Here is a 26,942-nt window from a genome sequence, read left to right on the forward strand (position 1 = left end):
CTGTAATTGAGCATAGGAGCAAGTTGTAATTGGTTGTTAATTATTAATTCTGTTTTGTCTAAATTCAGTGTAATATAATTTCTAAATTGCATCTATTTTTATGTATATTATTTGTAAGCTGTAGCTATAACTGAATATATAATAAAAAATATAAGGGGTAGAAACCCAGACACAAATCATACCTCAGATAAGATACATGTGTTTGTATTTGGAGATTTGTATACAATTATGGTAATGTGAGCTACAAGGTCTACAAGCTGGTTGGCGTTTGGCCTTTTGCCAAGAATTCACAATGCCCATCAGTACAAATGTACACAGAAAAGGAAGAGACTACACTCCCAATGGAAATACTTCACACTTGGATTTCCTTGAACAAGGGCAACATTATTTTTTTGAAACTGATGAACTCTTTGATATTATACAGGAAAGCCAAATTATCAATCATACTTTACACTGGGATCAAAAACTTAAGTAGATGGAGTTGATGAGGTGATTTTTCAATTTCACAGAAACCATTGCTTAATCTCATTTCCAAATAATTTCTTTTTTTAGTTAGCAAGCCTTTATTGGCATAAATTTCCAAATAATTAATGTGAAGGTGTAAAACCTATCTTATCTTATTGAGACACTAAGACAAATCTTACTTTTTTTTAACTGTCGAGTCACAGCTGACTTACGGTGATCCTGACAGTGCTGAGTGTTTTTAAGGCAAAAGACATGCAGGGGTGATTTGCCATTGCCTGCCTCTGTTTCACAAACCTGGTGTTCCTTGGAGCGTCTCCTACCCAAATACTAGTCAGGGGTGACCATGCTTAGATCTGATGAGATCTGATGAGATCAGGCTAGCCTGGGGATATCCTACTGTGTTTCTTCGAAAATAAGACACTTATATTAATTTTTGCTCCCAAAGATGCGCTATGTCTTATTTTCCTGCTCCACAGCTGCATGCTCTGGTGTTCTGTTCGTCGGGCATGCTTCCAAACAAAAACTTTGCTACGTCTTACTTTCGGGGGATGTTTTATATTTATCACTTCAGCAAAACCACTACTACATCTTATTCTCAGGGGATGTCTTATAACCTTTAAATAACAGCTTGCAAGAGACTGGTTAAATGCATTAATTACACAGCAAATGGCTAAGTAACTACTGAGTTTCAGATCTGCAGTACCTTAATCTACCGGTAAATGCATACAGAAGAAAGGGAAAAATGTATGCAGTTGAAGGGAAGAGTGTGGATAGATTGCAACTATAAGCATCACCAAGGATGAATAAAATGAGATTGGAATTTTTTTGGAATCTGGGGGACACTGTATACAGTGCCCATACCTTTGTCATTCACATCCTGCCAGTCGTTAGTCAAACCAGTTTTGTAACACTTAAAGCTGCACCAAGGAAAAACTGAAACAAACCCCCAGAATTGTGGCCAGCATGCTGAGGGAGACATGTATGTTTTGCCACTTGATTAAATGGTAGATAGTAAAGATACTGACTCTCTTCCAATGAACATGCTAGTTCCTGCCTCAGATCTAACTAGCGAGCACAAAATCCCTTCATATCTTTCACCTGTTTAAAAAAATGGTTACTCCCTGGAGTGACATTAGCTAGAGCAGGAAGCAGGATAATGGAGTGTGGGGCGGGGGTGGGGTGAGGCTTCTTTTTCAAGCCAGTTTATACTATACCCAGAAACCAAACCCTTTCAAATAAGTTTGTGCCATTTTGAAATTCAGTTTTCAAAGCATAGTGGACCTTTATCAGAAATAGAATTTTATTCATATTCAGTTCTTACAGTTAACTTTTTTTTTGCATACAAACTGTGTTCTCTGGAAGTTCAGTCAAAGTCTACTTTCGGTCACAAATTCAATGATTGAGATACAGAAATAAGTATGTCCCATGCTCATTAATCTCATGATGTTTTTGTCTCCATTTTTCATGGTTACATTCTAGTATAAATTCAGATTTTCTTCTGGTTTGTGCCATTTCTTTTATCCCAAGCAACACCATCTCCCAAGAAACTGAAGTGATAACACCATAGAACCATCGAAATTCTAGTAGTGTTAGGTAAAAGTCAAAAGCACACATATCAGAAGAATAAACCCATCCAAAGAAATAAGTCGTGTCAGTTATCAAAGTATTTGAGTATAATTCAAGCAACACACTTTAAAATTTTGCTGATTTCAAGCACATCTTAACTCTCTGTTCAACTTAATCAAACGTAAAAGTGATAAATTATGGTTGAATTTTATCCAATATGCATATTGAGACTGGTTCAGAAATCCTGGCAGCATTATGTCTGACATTTTGTACTCGGATACAAGCACAGAAATTATATAAGCAGAAAGAGCATGTTTGTAAAGTATGTCTGTGCAGTGTGTCTCTAAAATATTCCACAGCAAGAAGCCTATGAATTGTGCCATCGCTGCTCCTAAGTAGTATAAAGATACAAGATTGGAATCCATGATTTGTCAGGTACTGACAATCACAAGTCTTTCTCATGCTCTCCTCACAGCAGTCCTTTCCAACTCCAGGAAATTTCACTTCTGGGGTCTTGAGGCCATAGTGTAGCAGCCATGCAGACTACTAGTCTGAAGCAGGAATGTGGAAGGGAATCACCCCCTCCCTGTGGCAGCCTCCTGCCCTGTGTGCCTATTAAACCACACTGACCCCATAACACCAGGCATAAGCTTTCCCAGGGAAGGGAATAACTGCTGGGGGGAGGGAAATAGGGAAAGAGCCATAATCCTTAAATCCAACTTACACGCTTACTACATGAATGCACCTGTCACAACTGATGTGGGACTCACATGCATTGTATCTGTCTATCCATAACTGAGTGCAAACTGTCAAGTATAAGCTACCTTCAAATCCTTGGGATAAGAACATCTGTACTTATTTTAAGTGTACAGCCCAAGCATATGCTTCAGTATTTTCTCTGGTAAATTTAAATTCAACACAAGTATCTGAAGAATGGCTACATGACCTGTCATGGAAGAGCTTTAAAGTCTTCATATAAGGTACCTAGAACTAAGAAGAAAGAATGCTTCTATAGCGGTGTTTTTCCATGTATATTAAATAACTTCAAACAGATTACATACAATGACTCAAACCACCACTGCAGCTTTGTAACTATTCATTTTTGTTTCTGTTGGCCTATGTTTTTTCTCAAGTATTCATTGTCCATTACTTTTTTCTCTCCTGTTTCTGGGCTGTCACCCCCCCCCCGCCCCATGCCATATATATTCAAGTACTCTTGCCCACTTTTGTGTGTGGCAATATTTGATGCAATGTGTTAGAAAATTTCTAAAAACCCATTAGATGCTTACAGGATTATGAAATTTCTGGGATTGTACAAGACCAAAATTTAAGTACACTGTTTATAATGCCATCGGCAATGAGCAATCTTTCTCCTCTGGCATCCTTTAAAACAGTTTTAAAAAATCATTCCTTGTTCCTCTCTCACACAGACATACCACAAGCAAGCAGATAGCGTGCTTTCTTAAACATTGGTTATTTCAGTCTTTTCTCATACTCTGGCATTCTAATATGAAAGAAATTATCTACAATTAGGCTGCTTAAGAAATACAAAGCTAGATCAAAGATGAGTGACAGCTGATGAATTAAATTAACACAGGAGGGAGGACAGGCAATGACTTTTAATTACACTGAAGCAGAAACCCAAAATCCAGCTGATAATGAATAACAAACAATAACAATAAAGAGCAAATGGATGACTGAAATCACAGTACATAGAATAGAGAAAACTTGGTTTGAATGATGCTGAGAAGGACAAAGTTTATTGGGCCAAAGGGAAGAAAGCTGCACAAATGGATCTTTTAGGTTGGATACAGAGAAGAGGAAAGATCACATTATACCAAGAGCTCATGGCTACATGAGATGAAGGGTGAAGGGTTTACTGACATGAACCATGAGGTCAGAGTGAGGATGTTCAGTAAGTAAGAAAATGAATCAATAACACATCCCAACCAATCACCTCTTGATTTTTCAAAGTCGTAACAATAACTCTGTGTGCAATTCATCAAGTTTTATTACCATAATTCATCACAAGTATAGAATTACTTCATCATATTCCAAAAGCATTCAACTCACCTAGTCGATTAGTAGTCTCTTTTTAATAAATACATTACAGGCAAGCAAGAGAATAAAGTGCTTAGTAAAGCCAACCTCATCCATTAGGATCCCTCTTAATTGGCAGCCAGTGTTTTTTCCATCAACTGTGAGTAATGGAACAATGATTAAAGAAGGCAGGAGGGAGCTTCACTATGGAACCTCTTCCTGCTACCTCAGAGATTAATAGAGAAAAGAAGAAAGGTATGTCCAGCCACAGACGTCTATAGCAGTGGTGGGATTCAAATAATTTAACAACCGGTTCCGGGGGTGGGATTCAAATAATTTAACAACTGGTTGTTTACAAGTGCCATTTTAACAACCGGTTCTGCCAAAGTGGTGTGAACCTGCTGAATCCCACCACCGGTCTATAGGCTCCAGTCTGGCATAGCACAATTACCAATGGAAACAGGAATGCTATCATTTTAATGCTGTTCCTGTGTGCAAAAATGTGTCATAATCTAGCTTTTTATTAATTAGATCTCCTGTCCTATCTCAACAAACACCACTTGCCTCTAGATAACATAAACTATACACCAAATGCAGCCATTTTGTGCATATGTTCAGATACGAGTTATAAACCAAGTGAGCCCTGGGGAAACTAGAAAGGTGGATATATAGTGACAAGAGGAGCATGCTGTGCTCTGTAGGCAGATCAGCATGAAATATTAAGTGGACAATTACTATACCTGGGAGTAGTGGAGGGAGGGTTGGTGTTTCTGTTCTGCTAGCCAGCGTGCTACTTCTGAGGCATGTCAGGAGCTATGAAGGTCCCTCCATCTACTTTCCAGTAATTTTTTTTAGTGCCATGAGAATTCATATTCCTTTCTTTCCTGGCAAGCATGTTTTCTACAAGAAATACTTGACAGAATTTTTTGTTCTGTCATTCATAGGTTCTGTGTAAATATAAGTGTATAGAATTCTAGTTATATATAGCACACTAGAGTAGAAAACGAGACACACCTGTGCACATGTGCACACACCCACACGGTGGCAAATCTATATTACTGTCACTAAGTATGTCTCAGAGGGCTTACTTGAAACAATGCCAGTTCATATTTACTATGGGTCCAGATCTCTGTTTTACTATGGCTTGGACCAATTCATTGGTCAGTCCATCTGGCCACAAATGGCTACCTACAATCAATGCATACTGCTACTTGAAAGCTTAACCTTCAAACAGCATTCCTTCTCAGCTCTGACAGCATTAATTTACGCATAACATCAGTAATAATGCTTACAAAGGTATCTTTCAAGATGATACTCCCAAGTTGCATCTCAGACCTCAATAGCTAGCAAGAGTTGATTTTTCAGGTAATGCTGTAGAAGAGGACAACAAAGAATACTGCCCAGGATCCTTGACTAGTATCCTGACCAAGAAGGATCCCGAGGAGGTAGAGGTGGATACCCAAAGGAAGGGTTTGGATTTATGGGATATGGAGGCTGTGAGGGGACAGGGAAGCTAGGCACTGGAGGCGTGGTAGGATATGGGCACTGTGAATTCCCCCCAGATGACAAATAAGGAGGCTGTGGAAATCTTGGAGCTGTCATTGGAGATCTAAAAGGAGGTTGAGGGTAACCAGGGCCAGGAGGAGGAGGTGCTCTGGATGGAGACCAAGGGTATGCAGGAGATGACGATGAATTTCCTGGCTGAGACTGAGGTACTGAACTACCCGAAGAGACTGGTGGGTATCCAGGACCTGCAGGTGGTTTATAAGGAAATGGGGGTTGGACACTTGGCTGAGAGGAACTAACTAGGCCTGCTACAACAGGTGCCCCTGCAAAAGGTGCTGGTTGGAGATTTCCATGAACTAAAGGGCCGGTAGGCATGCTGGGGGTAAGACTGTAAGGTAAAGGAAAAGGTGGTTCTCCAGATGATCCATTCTGTGGCTGCTGTTTTGCAGGCCCAGAGGATGTGTGGGAAGGAGGCTGATGGTTGAACTCCGAGCCCTTGGCTGGCTCTTGGGAAGACTGAGGCTTCCTCAGCACCTCCTGAAGCTTTTCCACTTTCACCCGCCGTACATGGGACAACTTCCTCATGGAGGAAAACTGCTCAAGGAATATCTCCAGAGGCACTTCGCCCTCCAGGAATTTTTCAGCCATTACCTGGAGAAGAAAATATTAATTTAATTAATGCTCCTATTGGGAGATGAGGGCACGTGTTCTCTGCTATGTCCTTCAAAATTCTCTGTTGAAATGAGATTTCCTTATTCAAAGAAAGTGCTGTCTGTGCCTTCCTGGAAAAGTAAATTAGACTGAGGCCACTGCTGATGCCTCCCACATCGGTAGTCAGAGGTTTACTGCCTCTGGACATGGAGGTTACTTTCAGTCACCTTGGCTTGTGGCAGCTGATAGGCCTCTCCTCCATAAAACTGTCTAACCCCATTTTAAAGCTATCTACGCTCATGGCTGCCACTATCTCCACTGGCAGTCAATTCTACAGTTTAATTTCTCATTATGTAAAGTAGTATTTCCTTTTGCCCATCTTGAACCTGCTTCCCCCCATCAACTTCACTGGGGTCCCTTGAATTCTAGTAATATGAGACAGAGCAAAAATAAAGCTTACTCTATGCACTTTATCCACACCATGCATACTTTTATAAGCCTCTATCATGTTTCTCCTTAGCTGTCCTTTTTCTAGGCTGAAAACTCTCCAGCCTTTCCCCACAGGAAAGGTGTTCCAGTCCCTTAATCTTCTTGGTTACACTGTATATTTTCCATCATTGCAATATCTGGTCTGATCAAGCAGGTTCTTTCTTATGTTCTTATGTTCTTAATAAGGCAAAGTCAAAATGTGGGAAAGCTCAGCTTTATAGGGACTTTTAAAGCAGTATTTCCAGCATGAACATCAAAATAAGTCTCATTTCCCCTTGAGCTGAAATCAAAGGCTGACCTCAGATTCTTCTTCAATTTTCTGTCCTTCAATTTGCAGAAGATTTAACAGGATGCCAGGCTGCATCGAAACAGAGAACTTCTCTATGGAAGAAACAGAAAACACTGAACAAAAAAAGTCACACATAAATGAGGATTTAACTTCCTCTTCATCTTAAGTTATACCAGCTCATGAGGGACTGCAAGCGGATGACCACCTTGTAACCAAGGTAAGGACCCTCTTCCTGTAAGGATCAGCATTCTGCAACATCTTGATGCACCTCAAAACCGAGAGAGGGACAGTGGGGGTAGGGAGAGTAACACAGCAAAACAAAGAGCTCCATTCTCCCAGGACATGGCACAAGAGAGGTGCAAATGTCACTGGCATCATAAGCTTACATCTTCCATTTATGCCCAAACAGGCTACTAAAAGCAGCTGTACAAGCAAAGCTCTTGCTCAGAGGGAGCCAAGCTATTTTTCTCAGTCACCTTCTTACCACCTTTCATCATCACCACACACAGCTGCACAGAGAATGACAGCAAGTAGGACCTGCCTCTGGATCAGATTATGTCAACCCTACTGTATATTCACACATTCCAACATCAAAATAAAATCACAGTAAAATTTTTCAGTTAGTCTAGTTCACCCCAAACTGTGCTGGGAGATAAATAGCTAAACATTTACCCAGTTTTGTCTTCTGATCCTGACAATGTTCCACCAGCTGCTGCAGATCCTGATACTTATCGGAGAGACGTGCACGCCCTGTTTCTAGAGGCTCCTGGAACGTGAGGTTCTGCTCCGCCAAGCTACGGTTTGTGGCCAGAGCCATCTCTCTTTCCAACTGTAAATTCTGGACCTGAGAAAGATGACCCATATTTAGAGAAAAGCGCCTCTTAAATTCAGCATTCTTCATCTAATAGTTCTGATTAATTTTAATGAGTACCTCATTGGACTCCAGTGTCAAACGCTCAATCTCTTCTGAATCTTCTTGAAGCTTCTTCAGCTCATCTACAGTCTTGTCCCTGAATGTCTCCATCTTTAGGGGGGCTCATGAATTCCTCTGGGGTGAGAAAGCAAACACATTGAATAGTTGTTTTCATGAACTTCTACGTTATCAAGCCATAAGCCTGGCCAAGTTCCATGTATTGCATATATTTAATCATGAAATTATAACTTATTCATACAGCACTACCAACTGCCTAGTGCAGAGATCCCAACGTGGTGTCCCTGGGCACCATGGAACCCACCAACATCTTTCTGGCATCCGCCAAGAGTTTTTTAAAAGTATGTGGGGGCAGGTAGGCAGAGGCATAGCTGGGCCAAACTGCGCCTGGTGCGGTGTGTTTTTTCCGCTCCCCCCATGGCCCCCCTGTGGCGCCCCCCCCTGCAGCACACACACCCTGCCCCCTTTCCCACACTTACCTACGTTCCCTTTCTATTTCTAGTACTTTTGGAGGCTGAAAAAAGCGGCCTCTTCACAGTTCAGGGAAAAAACTGCCTGATGAACTATACTTCCCAGGAGACCTTGTGAGCCCCAAGGTCTCCTGGGAACTGTAGTTCCTCAGGCAGTTTTTAGCCTGAACTGTAAATAGGCCGTTTTTTTCAGCCGCAAAAAGTACTAAAAAAAAGAAAAGGAATGTAGGTAAGTGTGTGAAGGGGAGCAGGGGGGTGCCGCGGGGTGTGTGTGCCATGGGGGGCTGCGGGGGGGGGCACGAGGAAAAGGGGAAGGTGCCGGGAGGCAATTTCCCTCTCCAGCGTGCGCCCAGTGCACAACGCACCTCCCCCACCCCCTTGGCGCTCCACCACTGCAGCTAGGGCTTTTGCCTAGCAAGACTTCTGACTGACAGCTGGATATTTGACTGGCTGTACAGATGTTTTAAATGCTGCATTTGCAGCAGCTGCCACCACGGCACAAGAATCTACACTGTATTACTGAAGTTAGGCCATGGCAATTATTTTGTGGCTGGCTCCACCTCTTTTGGCAGCTATTCTGTGGAAGTCATTTTATTGTTGTACCCATGATGCCATGTCAGAATTCCAAATGTGTCTGCAGGCTCAAAAATGTTGGGACGCCTAGCACAGTGATTCTCAGAATTCAAGAAGATTTGTTTCTACCCTGAAAAGATTACACTCCAAAATGGCCATGAGGAAGGAAAAAATGGGAAGTGGAGGCAGAGTTAAAGAGGGAAAATATGCATTAAGTCTAGGCACGCAAGCTTAGGCTTGGTTTCAATAGGGAAGTGATATTAAGTTGTTGTGATTCATTTAAAATATGAGTTTTTGAAAGAGATTATTTGGGATGGCTACGCACAAATTTTCTGACAGGCAGTTGTGTAGTCGACCCACGTGGTCAGCGTAAGAACGAGACGAGACGCGGAGATAACATCTGGTGGAGATCGCCAGCAGCGGGAGCCCGGAGGTCCGTGTTCCTAGCGAGTCTCCCGCGTGCCGGTTCCTGGCACCTTTTATTGTTATTCTATCGGGGGCGTGTAGGAGGGAGGACCGGGGGGAGTTCCGGGAGAGCGGGAGGCGGGAGGTCGGGAGATCATCATGTGATGCATGATCTCACCTGGCTACGTGCGGAGAGGGGCGTAAGCGTCTGAGCCTAATCCTCACCTGGGGGCAAGACCATTGTCCCTGCGCCCGGTGACTGAGCCAGACAGTTCATGACCCGTGACTCATAGGGGGATGAGGAGTGGGGGTGCGGTGCGACCAGAAGGCCGTAGGTCCGTTGGCGTCCCAACGTTCTACCACGGTGCTGCTGGGTCAGCAGTGCATTACTACAAGTTGTAATAGTAAGGGGAGGCAAGAGAGAAAAGGCAGAATCATCTGACAATGCAGGAATTCTTGGGACAGCCAGTAGAGGTAGAACTGGAAGTCGCAGAAAGAAAGATATTGAGATATGAGAATGGAAAGATGGGGATGGGCAGAGGCTATAAAAGGCTTTGGAAATAAGGATGAAGATGTTGTCCTGTATCCAAAGGAGGACAAGAAGCAAGTGTAGGTATTTGAGAAATGTTATCACATGGAATCAGTGATTCTGCTCCTTTTATTAAATAAATATTTAGCTCAAAATATTCTGTCTTTATGACATCACAGACTCTAGACAAACAAACCTGTTATTGTCCACTGTTGACTCTTCTATGTCTGATTCAAGTGAAACATCTCACGGTCTTCACTGAGAGGATTTTGCATTAGTATCTAGAAGACAAATCAAGACATGCTTCTGTTTGAAACTCAGACACTCCACACTATGCATGCAGCCACAGCTGGATGGAAGACATCCCTTTTTTCCCCAAATACGAGGGATAGGAAATTGTAGTTCCAAACATACCACAAGAGAGAATCAGTTGACACATTACATTTTTAGGTGTTTTAATGGTAAGACTAAACTTATTAATTGTGGATGCAACACACAAAACAGCACACATACATGGTATACTCATCAGGGAGTTATGACTAATCACCATTCTTTGTTAAGTGTACAACAAACTGTAAGTTCAGTTCTTCCTCTATTAAATGTGACCATGCTCTGAGTGTGCTCAAGAATAAAAATAAATAAATCCAGTTTATCAATCCCTTGGTCATCTCCACAGACAACTGGGAAGAATTTGTCAGTAGCAGATATTGGTAGGGAAAAATGAAAAGTACCAAGGGCTGTGCCTCAATGGTAGTGCACCTTCTGCCCATGCAGAAGGTCTCAGATTCAGCCCTGAGCACTTGTAGTTAAAAGTATGAGACAGTAGGTGGTGTGAAACGGATTTTCCTGAGACCCTAGAGAAGTGTTTCCACTCAGACACCATTGAGTTTGCTAGACTAGACTAGATCTGATTCAATAGAACCTATGTTCAAGAGTACTCCTGGGTATCACAGCACATTTGTCCACTCTTAGAGTTTAGCAACACAAACAAGAATCAGTTCTATCAAGGCAGAAGAGATTTCATTCTGCTCATGTTCACACAGGAACAGTCAAGATGGGGAAACTGTTTTAAGATACAGTCAAAAATCATTCAAAAGGAGATGCATTAAGAATCATCATTATATACAATACAACACTGGCCCTTGTGTGAATGACAGGGCTACCCATAGACAAGATGAGGGTTCCCACCTCTTTGAGAACTTGACAGCTATGCAGAAGAAAACACCTGAATGTTGTGATTTAATTAAAGGGGGAGGAACAGCCTGACAAGGATAAAATATGCTCCAAAAGGGGAGAATGTTGAAAGTAACAGTATCAATTAAAGGGGGGGGGATGCAGTAGGAGAAATCAGCCCACTCAAATGCCAGAAAGCTTAATGGTTTCATTGAAAGGAGAATTTCAAGATTATTCCTCTTTTACAACAACCTACATAAGCCACTAGCTTATCAGCAAATCCACACATGAGCCAGTACTCCCGTGGAATGGTCTGCAGGAGGAAACTCATAAGAACATAAGAACAAGCCAGCTGGATCAGACCAAAGTCCATCTAGTCCAGCTCTCTGCTACTCGCAGTGGCCCACCAGGTGCCCTTGGGAGCTCACATGTAGGATGTGAACGCAATGGCCTTCTGCGGCTGTTGCTCCTGATCACCTGGTCTGCTAAGGCATTTGCAATCTCAGATCAAGGAGGATCAAGATTGGTAACCATAAATCGACTTCTCCTCCATAAATCTGTCCAAGCCCCTTTTAAAGCTATCCAGGTTAGTGGCCATCACCACCTCCTGTGGCAGCATATTCCAAACACCAATCATACGTTGCGTGAAGAAGTGTTTCCTTTTATTAGTTCTAATTCTTCCCCCCAGCATTTTCAATGAATGCCCCCTGGTTCTAGTATTGTGAGAAAGAGAGAAAAATTTCTCTCTGTCAACATTTTCTACCCCATGCATAATTTTATAGACTTCAATCATATCCCCCCTCAGCCGCCTCCTCTCCAAACTAAAGAGTCCCAAACGCTGCAGCCTCTCCTCATAGGGAAGGTGCTCCAGTCCCTCAATCATCCCTGTTGCCCTTCTCTGCACTTTTTCTATCTCCTCAATATCCTTTTTGAGATGCGGCGACCAGAACTGGACACAGTACTCCAAGTGCGGTCGCACCACTGCTTTATATAAGGGCATGACAATCTTTGCAGTTTTATTATCAATTCCTTTTCTAATGATCCCCAGCATAGAGTTTGCCTTTTTCACAGCTGCCATGCATTGAGTTGACATTCCCATGGAACTATCAACTAAGATGCCTAAATCCCTTTCCTGGTCTGTGACTGATAGCACTGACCCCTGTAGCGTGTATGTGAAGTTTGGATTTTTTGCCCCTATGTGCATCACTTTACATTTTGCTGCATTGAACTGCATTTGCCATTTCTTCGCCCACTCACCTAATTTATCAAGGTCCGCTTGGAGCTCTTCGCAATCCTTTGCGGCTCTCACCACCCTACATAATTTGGTATCATCTGCAAACTTGGCCACCACGCTACCCACCCCTACTTCCAGGTCATTTATGAATAGGTTAAAGAGCACTGGTCCCAAAATGGATCCTTGGGGGACACCACTCCCGACATCTCTCCATTGTGAGAATTTCCCATTTACACCCACTCTTTGTTTCCTGTTTCTCAACCAGTTTTTAATCCATAGGAGGACTTCCCCTCTTATTCCTTCATTGCTGAGTTTTCTCAACAGTCTCTGGTGAGGAACTTTGTCAAAAGCCTTTTGGAGATCCAAGTAGATAATGTCCACTGGTTCCCCCTTATCCACATGTCTGTTTACACCCTCAAAGAACTCTAGTAAGTTTGTAAGACAGGATTTGCCTCTGCAAAAGCCATGCTGACTCTTTCTCAGCAGGTCTTGCTTTTCTACATGTTTTATAATTTTATCTTTAATGATAGATTCTACTAATTTACCAGGAACAGATGTCAAACTGACTGGCCTGTAATTTCCCGGGTCCGCCCTAGATCCTTTCTTAAAGATTGGTGTGACATTGGCCATCTTCCAGTCTTCAGGGATGGAGCCTGATTTCAGGGATAAGTTGCATATTAAAGTGAGAAGATCAGCAATTTCATGCTTGAGCTCTTTAAGAACTCTTGGGTGAATGCAATCTGGGCCAGGGGATTTGGTAACATTTAGTTTATCAATGGCTGCCAGAACTTCTTCCTTTTCTACCACTATCTTCACTAGTTCCTCGGATTCGCCTCCTAAGAAGCTTGGTTCAGGTGCAGGAATGTTCCTCACCTCCTCTTGGGTGAAGACAGATGCAAAGAATTCATTCAGCTTCTCTGCAATCTCCCTGCCATCTTTTAGCACACCCTTTGTTCCTTTGTCATCTAACGGGCCTACCGCTTTCCTTGCTGGCTTCCTGCTTTTGATGTACTTGAAGAACTGTTTCTTGCTGGTCTTGATGTTCGCAGTCATGCGTTCCTCATAATCCTTTTTTGCCTCCCTTACAGCTAACTTGCTTCTCTTTTGCCACCATTTGTGTTCCCTCTCATATTCTTCATCAGCCAAACTGGACTTCCATTTTCTAAAAGACATTTTCTTTTTTCTGATAATTTCCTCAACCTCTCCTGTTAACCATGGTGGCTTTCTTTTGGACTGGGTGCTGCCTTTTCTAACCTGTGGAACACATTCCAGCTGAGCTTTTATTACTGTGTTTTTAAATAACCTCCAAGCATCCTGGACAGTTTTGACTCTCTTGATTTTCCCTTTCAGCTTCCTGCACACTATCCCCCTCATCTTTGAGAAATTTCCCTTTCTGAAGGCGAATGTAACTACATTAGTAGTTGCCACTTGTTCGCATGCTGAGATACTGAATCTGACAGCATTGTGGTCGCTGTTCCCTATCGGCTCAACAACACTGACTTCCTGCACCAGGTCCTGGGTCCCACATAGAATTAGATCTAGGATCACCTCTCCCCTGGTTGGTTCCACAACCATCTGCTCTAAGCCACAGTCATTTAGCATATCCAGGAATGTTCTCTCCTTACTATGACCTGAACATGCATTTTTCCAGTTTATATGGGGATAGTTAAAATCACCCATTACCACTACATTTTTGTTTTTGTTGGCCTCTCTAATTTCTTTTTCCATCTCAGAATCCTCTTGTGCACTTTGGTCAGGGGGACGATAATATATTCCTAATATTAAACTGTCCTTCACACCTGGTATTGATATCCACAGTGATTCTGTAGGGCAGGGGTAGGGAACCTTTAACACTCGAAGAGCCATTTGGACCCGTTTTCCATGGGAAAAGAAAACACTTGGAGCCACAAATAATTTTTGACATTTAAAATAAAGATAACACTGTATATATTGGGTTTTTTAAACCTTTTACTCCGCTCATTCTGAGAAGCGCATGGATGCGGCAAGGATGGGGCCAGCGGCTCAGCCTTGCCGGCCGCCGGGAAAGCGCCCGCCCCGCTCCAATGGGGCAGGCGAGAGGGGAAGCCCGTGGCGCGACCCAGCCAGCCGCGGGCAGTTGGTGCGCCTGCCCTGCTGCCTGCAGGGCGGGCAAGAATGGGGCCAGCGGCTCGGCTCATGGAGCCGCAGTGCAAGGGCAGAAGAGCTGCATACGGCTCTCGAGCAGCAGGTTCCCTACCCCTGCTGTAGGGGAACCAGCTCCCCTTGCATTGTCTATTTTATGTGATACTATGCTCTCTTTGATGTAAAGGGCAACTCCACCCCCAATGCGCCCTGTCCTATCCTTCCTATAGAGCCTGTAGCCCGGTATAACAGCATCCCACTGGTTCTCCTCATTCCACCATGTCTCTGTAATGCCCACTATATCAAAGTCCTCCTTCAAAACTCTGTACTCTAGCTCCCCCATTTTAGGTCGAATGCTTCTACTATTAGCATAGAGACACCTTTATACCCTGTCTCTGTCCTTAACCTGGGATTTATGTGCTTTACCCTCAAGTCTTTTGTAGACACTATCCCTTGTCACATGCACATTGCTATGTTCCTCGCTTGTATCTGGTTGATCTAGAAAAACCTCCCTCTCTGTCTGCATCACCGCCCAGAGCCCCTAGAGGATGGGGCGGTATAAAAGTTTAATAAATAAATAAATATAAATTAAATAAAAATAGATACTGTATTCCGAACCGAAGTCACCTCAGCTCCTGTCGGCTTTCCCCCAGTGATCAGTTTAAAAGCTGTTCTGCCACCTTTTTAATGTTGAGCGCCAGCAGCCTGGTTCCTCTTTGGTTAAGATGAAGCCCGTCCCGTTTGTACAGGCCTGCCTTGTCCCAAAAGGTTCCCCAGTTCCTGACAAATCTGAAAGCCTCTGCCTTACACCACCTTCTCATCCACGCATTGAGACCCTGTATCTCCGCTTGCCTAGCTCGCCCTGCGCGTGGAACGGGTAGCATTTCTGAGAATGCCACCTTGGAGGTCCTGGACTTCAACCTGTTTCCTAGCAGCCTAAATTTAGCTTCCAGAACCTCCCGGCTACATTTCCCAATGTCGTTGGTGCCAATGTGGACCACAACTGCTGACTCCACCCCAGCACTGTCTAAAAGCCTATCTAGACATCCGCAACCTTTGCACCAGGCAGGCAAGTCACCATGCGGTCATCACACCTCTCACAAACCCAACTCTCTACATTTCTAATGATCGAATCACACACTACAAGGAGCCCCCCGCCTCCCCGAGGGGTATCCTCAGTGCGAGAGGATAGCTGATCACCAGTTAAGGAAGGGATCCCATCTAAGGGAGCATCTTCCACCACCTCAGACTGGCACCCTCCGTCCCCAAGACCTTCATTCTCCATGACATCTGAAGAGATGTCACCTTGGGAGTGGGACCCGGCTGTTAGGTCCCTGAAAGCCTTGTCTGTCACCCTCTCTGCCTCTTTCAGCTTCTCCAGGTCTGCCACCTTGGCTTCAAGAGAACGCACACGTTCCTTGAGTGCCAGGAGCTCATTGCAGCGAGGGCACACCCACGACTTCTGTCCTAGTGGCAGATAGTCATACATGTGACACTCAGTGCAAAACACTGGAAAGCCCCCTCCCCCTGCTGGCTTTCTGCCTTCATATCTGATTTGTTTAGATATTTAAATATTAAGCTTTTAGTCACTGCCCCCCTGGAGCTATCTGCACGTACTATCTGTCAAATATGACCTTATTAATTAAAAAAAATTAAAAAATTTAATTAAAATTGCTCCGCTGGTTCCAGAGACTGAACTAAAGCCCCACCTCTCAGGACAAAAGCCCCACCTCTCAGGACAAAGAGGAACAAGAGATGAACTCTGTTAACCCCTGTTAAGCCCCACCTTCCAGATTCAGCAGCCTTAGCTCACAGGAGCCTTACAAGGAGAAAAAGAGATAACCCCTGTTAAAATACACTGTTTTAAAAGCTGTGGCTTTGAGAAAAGCCCTCCAAAATGAACACCAGCAGGTCACTCTGCTCTTCCTGGCCAAGTGTAAGGGATTCAATGGTGTTGATGTTCAGACCAGCCGCCTGGCCTTGACTGAATTCCAGAACCCGGGCGATGGGCCAGCATCTGCGGCGGAGACTCTGGCGGAGACCTTATCTCTTCGAGAGAGATGAGAAATCCGTTCCCATGAGAAACCGGGAGGGGGGAGGGGACGGACAGAATTATAACCTGTGCTTCTGGCGGGAGACTTTATTCCTGCCACGCCGTGTATGTGAGCTTTCTAGGATGTCTGAATAAACGGTCTTTTACTCCAAAAAAGCCTTTTATTTCTGCTTCTATGGAATTCCTTACATTGTGGCAGGAATCCTAGTTCATCTATCTTCCCAGTGTAGTGGACCTCTGGTGTCTCGGCATGGAGAGGTTGAATATTCCTGAAACTGTGGAAGGTGCGGTAGCCCCCAAAGAGGGCTCCGAACTTTCCCTTCTGGATTTGGAGGAACCGGCGGGGGAACGGGTCTCGCTGGTAACTCTTTCCCGTCCTCGTATCAACACGAGTCTGCCCTTACTTCGTTGGGACGAGGGACGAGGGAACGATCATGTGGACTTGCATGAGTCGTTTGGGGCGCTGTCTATGGACCGAGCGCCTGTGGATCGGATACCTACCCGTTTTCGTGTGGATTACAAACCTCAGATGCAACCTGTCACGGAGGAGATGGGCCTGACCACTTTTCATGCGGCAACCCAGGAGTCAATTGAACGATTCCTGGACTCGTATTTCGACGATGCTCCCAAGAATCCACCGTGGCATAGCACTGGGGCCCGTCCTAAGACCACCGTAGAAACCGGGACTATATCGGGGATTGGGAGGGGTATCCGTACCAGCTTCCGATCGGACCCCCCAGATCCCGGATTAGCAGCTGCACCAGAGGCGCCCCGTGGAGCCGCCGGGGGACACGAGGTGCTGCATTCCGATGAGGAGGAATCCGAAGAAGGCCAGCCTTCTCATCTGGACCTATTTCCCCTCCCGTCAAAAGAGAGCTGGGATGAGGAAGTGGGCCGACTGCGAGATGCCCAGGAAGCATGGGCCCGTGAACGCCAGCTGTGGGAAGAGGAACGGGAGCAGCTGCAGCTAGAGCGTGAAAACCTGCAAAAGGACCGGGAACAGCAGTGCAAAGAAATCCAACTCGATCTGGACCGTGCCAAAGACGCGTTGCAACGGCAATATATGCAGAATCTATCGGTCCATGATAAGGTCCTGGAACACTCCAAACTGGACTTAGAGCGTCAACGCGAAAGCGTTAAGGCCATGCGTGCACAAAGTGAACTAACCGCAGCCATTCACCGAGACGAACTGGCCAAACTGGAACGAGAGAAAGCAGCTTTGCATGCGCACCAAGATGCCTTGACTCGCAAGGAAAGAGACTTAGCCGCCTTTGAAAAGGAGCTGAAGAAGCAGCAGGACAAGATGCCCCAAGCTGGAGTCTACGCCGTTACCGGTACAGCCAACGCCAGAGGAGCGACGCTTCTGGGTCCTGCTACTCGCGTATCTGCCACCTTCCAAAGACCTGCTCCCACCAGAGCACCAGCGGCGCCGGTGCCCCCACCTCCACCGATTCCGGCTCTCCCTGCGCCGCCGCCTCAACCTGCGCAACCTCCGCCCCAGCGAGCTCCGAGGGCCGTGGAGAGAGGATATTACAGACCTCCGATACCTGCCCGTTTCGATGGGACCGCTTCCAAACTCCCCTACTTCATCCTGCAACTTGATGCCCACATGGAGGACTATGACGATTTGTACCGGTCGGAACGCGAAAAAATACGGGACATCGGCTCCGTCTTGGATGGAGCGGCAGCCGACTGGTTTGTGACTCTTTTTGACCTGCAAGGGGAGGATACTCGCACGGTGCCTGCGTTCCTCCAAGCCTTAAGGGCTCGCTTCCAAGATCCGGATGCCGAAAATGACGCCATCCGCACCATTAAGTCTATTCAGCAAGGCAACCGCTCTTTTGCCGAATTTGCCCGTGAATTTCGTGCGGCAGCTGCTTGACTCCCTCCTGAGTGGCCTGAACGCATGAAATGTGAATACTTCTCGGATGCCGTCGACGGCAAACTGCGAGAAACGGTGTTCCTTATTCGGATCCCACGCACTATTGCTGACTGGATCGAATTAGGATCTCAAGTGGCGTCTCGTTTGGACTACGCTCGTGCCGGGGGCCGCCCACGCCCAAAACCCGCCGCTACGACCACCGCTGTGACTCGCAAGCCAAGCCCAGCAGTCTCTACGGAAACCACCTCCGAGCGCCGTCGCCGTTTGGGATTGTGTCTTTACTGCGGAGGACCGGGTCATCTAGCTGCCAACTGCCCGAAAAAACAGAAGCCAACCGCTCCGGCTGCGCGCACCCCATCTGCTAAGCCACCACGTAAATCCGGGCCGCCTCCGACGGGCTCGTCTAAGGTGGTTACCGAAGGCGACCCAGAAGAAGGGGAAGTGGCGGTTTGCCTCTCTTCAACGCCCATGGATATGGGTTCGACTCCAGATGCGGTGAGTGAAGGCAGCGCTCCCATTACAATCCAAGCAATTCTGGCCAACCCCGCTAAGCACACTCGTATTATAGCCTCAGCCCTTGTAGATTCTGGGTGCTCCCATTGCTTAATGCGGCCCCAAGTGGCTGAGGAACTTGGACTAGACGGAGTTCCCCTAGCTAAGCCCATACCGTTCACACAAATGGACGGCAGCCCCCTCGGGGCCGAAGGACCGGCCCAGTTCAAAACGCATAACCGTCCTCCTCCGCTGCGCCGACCATTGGGAGAAAATTAGTTTTATTCTGGCCCCAGTGGCCAAACACTCCATAGTCCTGGGCATGCCATGGTTGTTGTTGCATGAACCAAAATTCATTTGGAAAGAACGGATCTTAGAATTCACTGACCCCCCCTGTGGAGAACACATGAATTGGGGGAATAACTCACCTCCTAATGACATACACCCCCTGGCTTCGTCAGCGGTGCACGCTCCAATTGCTCCCGAATCCACCGGCATTCCACCGGCTTACCAAGATTTAGCCAGAGTATTTCAGGAGCAAGAATGCGATCAATTGCCACCTCACAGAGACACTGACTGCAAAATCGTATTACAGCCAGGGGCTCAACTGCCCAAGGGTAGAATCTACCGCATGAGTCCCAATGAGGAGAAGGAACTTCGTGCCTTCTCAGACAAGAACCTTGCTCGCGGGTTCATACGACGAGCTACCAAACACACACATGCTGCTCCTGTATTATTTGTTAAAAAAAAGGATGGGTCTTTAAGGCTCTGTACGGATTACCGAGGACTCAATGCGGTTTCCCTGTCCAATAAATACCCTTTGCCTTTGATCAAGGACCTTTTAGATGCATTGGGCAAGGGACGTATTTTTACTAAGTTGGATTTAAGAGAAGCATACTACAGAGGCACGATGGTGGAAGGCTATGAACATTTGACTGCATTTAACACAAAATTTGGACAGTATGAATACTTAATAATGCCATTCGGGTTAAGTGGGGCCCCCGGAGCTTTTATGGCCCTCATCAACGAAGTTCTACATGACTTATTATACAAGGGAGTAGTGGTGTACTTAGATGATGTTTTAATTTATTCACAAACCATGGAGGAGCATGAAGCCTTAGTTCGGGAAGTATTAAAACGCTTGCTCGACAATTCCCTCTTTGCAAAACTTTCTAAATGTTGTTTTCACCAATCCTCCATCGACTACTTGGGCTACCGGATCTCTTCCGAGGGGTTAAAAATGGATCCTGCTAAGATTGAAGCAGTCCTCCAATGGCCTGCCCCCACCAACCGGAAAGAACTCCAGTCTTTCCTAGGGTTTGCTAATTTCTATCGTGACTTTATACCCCAATTCGCTGAACTGACTCTCCCACTCACCGACCTCTTACGCACTAAAGGTAAAGACCCACAGGCTGCCAAGCCCGGGGCACCCCTTTCTTGGTCTAAGGAATGTCAGACAGCCTTTCAACAGTTAAAATCAGCTTTTACTACCGAACCTATCCTAAAACACCCTGACCCAGATCTTCCTTTTGTGGTTCACGTGGATGCCTCGGACAAAGCGCTTGGTGCAGCCCTGTTGCAGAGAAATAAAGATGATAGGCTTGTTCCGTGTGCTTATTTATCAAAAAAATTCTCCGGTGCTGAGCTCAACTGGACTGTAGGGGATAAAGAGACTGCGGCCATCAAAGTAGCGCTCTCCACTTGGCGCCACTGGCTGGAGGGGCTAAACACCCCTTTCAAGTTTGGTCGGATCACAAGAACTTGGCCGCCCTTTCCACCCACAAGATGTCCGCAAAACAACTCCGTTGGGCCGATTTCTTTTCTCGGCTTCTCTTTTTACCATCCATTTTTTCCCTGGAAAAACCAATAAACTGGCTGATGCGCTCTCGCTACTGCCCGGGAGGGGTGGAGCTGCTCACGGGATATCCCGCGCACTGTTCTCTCCCCCTCCCAATTGGGGCTGGCTGTCACTCGATCTCAGACGTCCACTCCTCCTTCTCCGCCCATTCCCAGCCTGGTCTCTCCTTTCCTACGGGAACTGGAGGAGGCGGGGCTGCAGGAGCCGCCAGCGGAGGAAGGTGACTCCCAATTACGCTTGGAGAATGGTGTTTGGCGGAGGGGGGATTGTTGGTACGTACCTCCTCCGAAGCAGGTTCCTCGAGGCCTGTCATGATGCCCGGCTCGGCTGGACATTTTGGCTTCCTTAAAGACTCTGCATTTGGCCCGCCGTCAATTTTGGTGGCGCGCGATGCGCAAAGACATTGAGACATATATCAAAGGATGCTCTGTTTGTGCGGAAGCCAAATCCGTTCCGGGAAAACCCCATGGTCTGTTAAAGCCTCTCCCAGTGGCCTCCCGCCCCTGGGAAGTTATCTCCATGGATTTTATTACGGATTTGCCGGAAAGTCAAGGCAACACAGTCTTGTGGGTGGTGGTGGACTTATTTTCCAAACAAGCCCATTTCATCCCATGTACTTCCATCCCCTCCGCTCCTAAGTTAGCGCGTTTGTTCATTCAGCATATTTATCGTCTACACTCCTCCCCCGTCAAGGTGGTGTCCGACCGCGGGCCCCAATTCATTTCAAAATTCTGGAAAGCTTTCCTGGGCTTGTTGGGGGCCGCCCCGGCAATTGCCGCCCCCTACCACGTTCAAAGTGACGGTGAGTCGGAGAGAACGAACAGAACCCTGGAGCAGTATTTACGTTGTTACACCAACTATCACCAAGACAACTGGTGCGATTTAATTCCGTTTGCAGAATACGCCTACAATAATGCGGTTCATAGCAGTACAAAAAAAAACCCCTTCGAAGTTGTGTCTGGTCGGTCCTTCCCTCCGTTGCCGCAACTGCCTGCAGAAGCGTTGAATCCTCCAGAGTTCCAACAGTGGATTTCATCTCTGGCCGAGGGGTGGAAAACAGTTCAGACCGCCTTACAGCAAGCTAAAGATTCCCAAAAACTTCAAGCGGATAAACACCGCTCGGATTTCCCTTTACGTGTGGGCGCCTGGGTATATTTGTCTACCAAGAATCTCAGAGACGTACATAAATTTTCAAAACTGGGCAAAAGATTCGTGGGACCTGTTAGGATTACTAAAGTGATTAATGATGTCACTGCCCGATTAGACTTGCCTAATTCTCTAAGTAATATCCATCCTGTCTTTCATTCCAGTTTACTCAAGGAGGCTCCCGTTTCCGATGCCTGGCACGACCCTCCGGAGAGACCCCCGCCGACTATAATTGATGGCCACAAGCATTACGAAATTGACGCCATCCTGGACTCTCGTTTTAATCGCAAACGCTTGCAATATTTAGTCTCTTGGGTGGGATATTCCTCTGGGTATAATCAATGGGTCTATTCAGAAAATATTGACGCCCCTTCCCTCATTTCTACTTTCCACCGCACCTTTCCGCACAAACCTGGGGGGGAGAAGTTTTTCTTAAGGGAGGCAGAGTGTAAGGGATTCAATGGTGTTGATGTTCAGACCAGCCGCCTGGCCTTGACTGAATTCCAGAACCCGGGCGATGGGCCAGCATCTGCGGCGGAGACTCTGGCGGAGACCTTATCTCTTCGAGAGAGATGAGAAATCCGTTCCCATGAGAAACCGGGAGGGGGGAGGGGACGGACAGAATTATAACCTGTGCTTCTGGCGGGAGACTTTATTCCTGCCACGCCGTGTACGTGAACTTTCTAGGATGTCTGAATAAACGGTCTTTTACTCCAAAAAAGCCTTTTATTTCTGCTTCTATGGAATTCCTTACACCAAGTGTTCTTCTGCTGCTACTCCTCTCTGCTGGTTCCAGAGACTAAACTCCCATACCCCTGCTGCTACTCCTCTCTGCTGGTTCCAGAGACTAAACTCCCATACCCCTGGTTCTCTGCAAAACTATGCAAAGCAAAACTATTCCAGAGGACTTTTCTGAGCACTGTATACAACTGGGAGAGGCAATGGCAAACCACATCATAAACATAGTCTGCCTAGTAATCACTGTGATGTGACTTCATCCCAAGGGTCAGTAATAATCTGGTATTTTCACAGTGGAATACTTTTACCTAACAGAATTGCACTGTACAAAATGATTTTACAAACTTCGTTGGATAAACTATTAGGTTCAACTGACCATACTGCTGTAAGCAGGATCCTATGATGTAATTTTTGCATTGCTTAATGTGTCATATAAATAATACTATGCTACAGTCCTTTCTGATGGTTCCAGACTTCTAAAACCCTGGTGCATTGGTTACTAAGTGTCCCATTTTGTTGACTGTACTGACTTATTATGCATAATCTGCCTTCAGTCCCTCACAGAAAGGCAGTCTATAAATAATGTAAATAAATAAATATCACAGGCATAAAGACCATGATAACAAATATGTTGCAAGCATAGTATGATACCATCAACCAAAAACGATGCAACACGGGCAGTCCAATCCAAGGGGGGTAGTTGTGCAGCGACCAGGAATGGCATTACTGTGGCAGAGCTGCATGACCTCCAGAGGTTTCAGGCAGTGCAGCAAGCACAAAAACTGCAAAAAATATCTGACTGTCCTGCAACCTCCCCCCCTCCCCCCACAGCTCATTGGGCTGAACCTGCCTTTCTGAGGGCATAAGTCTACACTACCAACAAGGAGAAAATCCGTTGGAAGCTGACTAAAGTTGACCCTACCTCCAGGAACGCCCCCAATGACATCAGCGTGCGCTCCTAAGCAGAAGTTCTGGCACAGAGGCCTGGACAGCACCCAGTCATCACACTGCCTTGTGGTAGCCCAACACCAGTGTAACTGGCTCTGCGGTGGCATAGGTGCCACTTATATTGCCATTAGGTGGCACTGATGCCGACTCAGAGGCCACACTAGTTCCAAAGTCCTTTCTGCTCCCCCTTGGCATTGCACTGTTATTCACACTGGAAATAGTTTTCCAGAAAATGCTATACAGAGATTTGTCATGAACCATCCGTGCAAGCACCACTGATTAGTGTGAGCAGCATGACCATAAAATGTCATAAGAACATAAGAACAAGCCAGCTGGATCAGACCAAAGTCCATCTAGTCCAGCTCTCTGCTACTCGCAGTGGCCCACCAGGTGCCTTGGGGAGCTCACATGTAGGATGTGAAAGCAATGGCCTTCTGCGGCTGTTGCTCCCAATCACCTGGTCTGTTAAGGCATTTGCAATCTCAGATCAAGAAGGATCAAGATTGGTAACCATAAATCGACTTCTCCTCCATAAATCTGTCCAAGCCCCTTTTAAAGCTATCCAGGTTAGTGGCCATCACCACCTCCTGTGGCAGCATATTCCAAACACCAATCACACGTTGCGTGAAGAAGTGTTTCCTTTTATTAGTTCTAATTCTTCCCCCCAGCATTTTCAATGGATGCCCCCTGGTTCTAGTATTGTGAGAAAATGTCCACATATCAACCAAGACATCATGGATCAGGACTAATAAGTGTGCCAGATCATAAAGTAGCACAGCTGCAAAATTATCACCAGATCAGACACATTATTTGGCCAAGCCCTTCTAGCGCCATCTGATTAGTTTTTTTCTTAAATCCTACCTTTCATACTAGTCAAAGGGAAAGTGTTACAAACCACGACTGACGAACTCGAGCAATGCCCCTTCACACTCCGTCCAATTACAGACACAGATTTGCCTCAGTCAGTTTTCCATACCAGCGTACAACTGCAAAGGTAGAAAAGATGCCTTTGAGCATATGCAAAGTGCGTCGCTGCATCCGCATCCAATAACTAGGGCCAGACCCTATCACCCACTCGAGATTGGAAAGCGTGGACCACTGCTCGGGGGGGATGGTTTTCTCTCCTTTCCTTCTAAAACGAAGTAAGCACCGTCCAGGATGTGTGCCCCGCTCCTATAATAAACCCATGTGTCGCGCACAGCCCGCAAACACCTCGGGGCTGGCAGCCCTTCATCCTCCATCCAGAAGGGAAGATGGGTGAGGGCCACGAACACGCTATCAGAAAGAAGCACGTGGTCGGAAAACCGGGTGGATCAGATAATGTCGCCCACAAAGACAGCTAACTCTTTCACCCCTACCCTCCTGTCTCCAAATCCAACGTGAATCTCTTTGCCTTTTCTCGCGAGATGAAGCAAGAGGGGTTAAGGGATAAATTCTCGAATGATCGCCATTCACCTGTTTGAAGTGAAAAGAGAGAGAGAGACCAGGAAGACAGGGAATCCCCAACCGCGCAGTGTTTCCGGCTTCCGGTTAAACCGTGACCGATTTTCCTCCACTTCCTACACAGTAGAATTACAGCACACACCGGCTTCCGGTTTTCTCTCGTCATTTCCTTCAGCGGCGGTGGAGGTTTGCTTCGCTTGCAGAGTTGGTGGCTGAAGGTGCGCTTTGGCTTGGCGCCCATTTCCATGCGGGATAATGGAGTTGGTGGCTTGCTAAAAAATTTTTTTCCCAGAGTTAGGAAATGGGTCCTGCTCCTAGAAGTATTAAATTTTGGCCTCTCCTTTTAACTTCTTCCTGTGACGCTCCTGCCGTTTGTGTTCATGGACACTTTCTGCGTTTATGAAGTGAGCTCTGCTTCACGAAAACGTTTTAATCGTTTTTAATCTTTAAAGATGACACAGGATGTTGTTACACCAGATTAACAGGGCAACCCCTTTTGAATGCTGCGCGTAGTTATTGCTAGCTTCAGCCCATTGGAACCAGTGGCTTTAGCCTGGAAGAACTGTACAGAATTTGCAAAGCTGCAAAATCAGTTAGTTTGTGGAGCTCTGTTTAAAACAGATGTATTTGCTGTTTATTTGAATTTCTGTGACATTTTAATTTTGGTCCAATGTGAAGCTTTTCTTTTTTGGAAAAAAAACTCTCTTAAAATTGGTTCTTCCTGGTGGTTGGTTGGCTTGGGGTTTTTTTTGTTTTTTTTGGCAACTTTGCCTTTATTATAGAACAAGCAGAAAATTAACAGATTAAGCTTTCCCCAACACTGAATTGAAGTAACAAGGAGAGCCTCACCTGTTAAATTTCTGGCAGCTGCGTAAGCATTAAAGGCACTGGAACACTGCTGGCAGAAAAAGTTAGTAACGTCCAGTTGTGGGCTTGCTGGACAGCTCATGCAAGCGAGGTATTATGAATACATGCTAAAGGGAACAGGCATTATTTTTTTCCCAATGCCTGTAGGAATTCATTGAGTTTTGGAATGTCCATTGGAAAGTAGTAATGCAAGCTGGGTTGCTAAGATTGTGTTTAGTCTACACTTGACAAAACTTCATACTTATCTTCCCCTCTCCCTTAACATTACCAAAATTGTGCAGAGGTTAAAGATGCAGCATTCAACACAATCACTGTTAAGTTTACAATAAAGATGATCATTGCAAAAAAAATTGGTGATATTATTGTCTTTAATTACCTGTGTATCTTTCTGTACCGAATAAACATCTTACTTGTGAATAATTTCATTATGCTGCAACCCACACCGATCTGCAGCTTTTCTGCCAGACTGATCAGAACCATTGTATGCTGTGCAGTCTGCATAGCTGGTCTCCTGGTGCACATTCAGTGGCTTTAGGCTTTAACCTGCATTCAAGCTTGTTATGCTACAATGCCACTCTGAAGAGTGTGAAAAGCTGCCTTCTGAATGTGTCTCTCAGTTCACTGTATAGCATTTATTTGACACTGAAGGAGTTAAATTCTTAGACACTCATACCAGTAGCAGTATGCTATAATGTGCACCTTTATCTTGTGGCTTTATCATATGAGCAACAGTATGCTACAATGTTCACCTTTATCATGTGGCACAAACTTGATTTGCTTTAGATGTAACACTTTCCACCAGCCACTGTTAAGGTCTTTAAGGACACAGATTCAAGAGCTCTTTGGGAAAATAGTTTTGCTGCCTGTAATAAAGCTGTTTATTTACCTTTCCTTTACTGCTGTGGGTCATGCAAAACAAAAGATAGGAGTTCAATACATTTAGTTTGTCAAATAATAGTTAAGAGATTACTTGATTTTGGCCTTGTGTCTGCTGCTGGGATTGTAGCCTAGTTCTCAAAGTGAATGAGATGGTAAATACACCTATCTTGATTTTTAAATGGGAGGAAAGGACT

General features: G+C 45.6%; 1 protein-coding gene across 4 annotated transcripts; it reads right to left on the bottom strand.

Annotated features, from left to right (window-relative positions):
- Nucleotides 1-1,743: 1,743 nt before the first annotated feature.
- On the bottom strand, nt 1,744-25,140 carry VPS37C (VPS37C subunit of ESCRT-I). Of its 4 annotated transcripts, none has more exons than XM_048485708.1 (7): nt 25,015-25,115; nt 24,455-24,545; nt 10,111-10,195; nt 7,938-8,054; nt 7,679-7,850; nt 7,016-7,098; nt 1,744-6,228 (listed from the first exon to the last, which is right to left on the bottom strand). In XM_048485708.1, the coding sequence occupies exons 4-7, from the start codon at nt 8,028-8,030 to the stop codon at nt 5,485-5,487; spliced, it is 1,092 nt and encodes a 363-aa protein (XP_048341665.1). In that variant the 5' UTR covers nt 8,031-8,054; nt 10,111-10,195; nt 24,455-24,545; nt 25,015-25,115; the 3' UTR covers nt 1,744-5,484. The 4 variants fall into 4 exon arrangements, with proteins under 4 accessions (XP_048341665.1, XP_048341664.1, XP_048341666.1 ...); XM_048485707.1 differs by having other exon boundaries at nt 24,421-24,545; XM_048485709.1 differs by lacking the exon at nt 25,015-25,115 and adding an exon at nt 24,918-24,937 and having other exon boundaries at nt 24,421-24,545.
- Between the last annotated feature and the right edge of the window lie 1,802 nt (nt 25,141-26,942).

The sequence above is a fragment of the Sphaerodactylus townsendi genome, linkage group LG02 (genome assembly GCF_021028975.2).
Source record: "Sphaerodactylus townsendi isolate TG3544 linkage group LG02, MPM_Stown_v2.3, whole genome shotgun sequence".
Taxonomy (NCBI): Eukaryota; Metazoa; Chordata; class Lepidosauria; order Squamata; family Sphaerodactylidae; genus Sphaerodactylus; species Sphaerodactylus townsendi.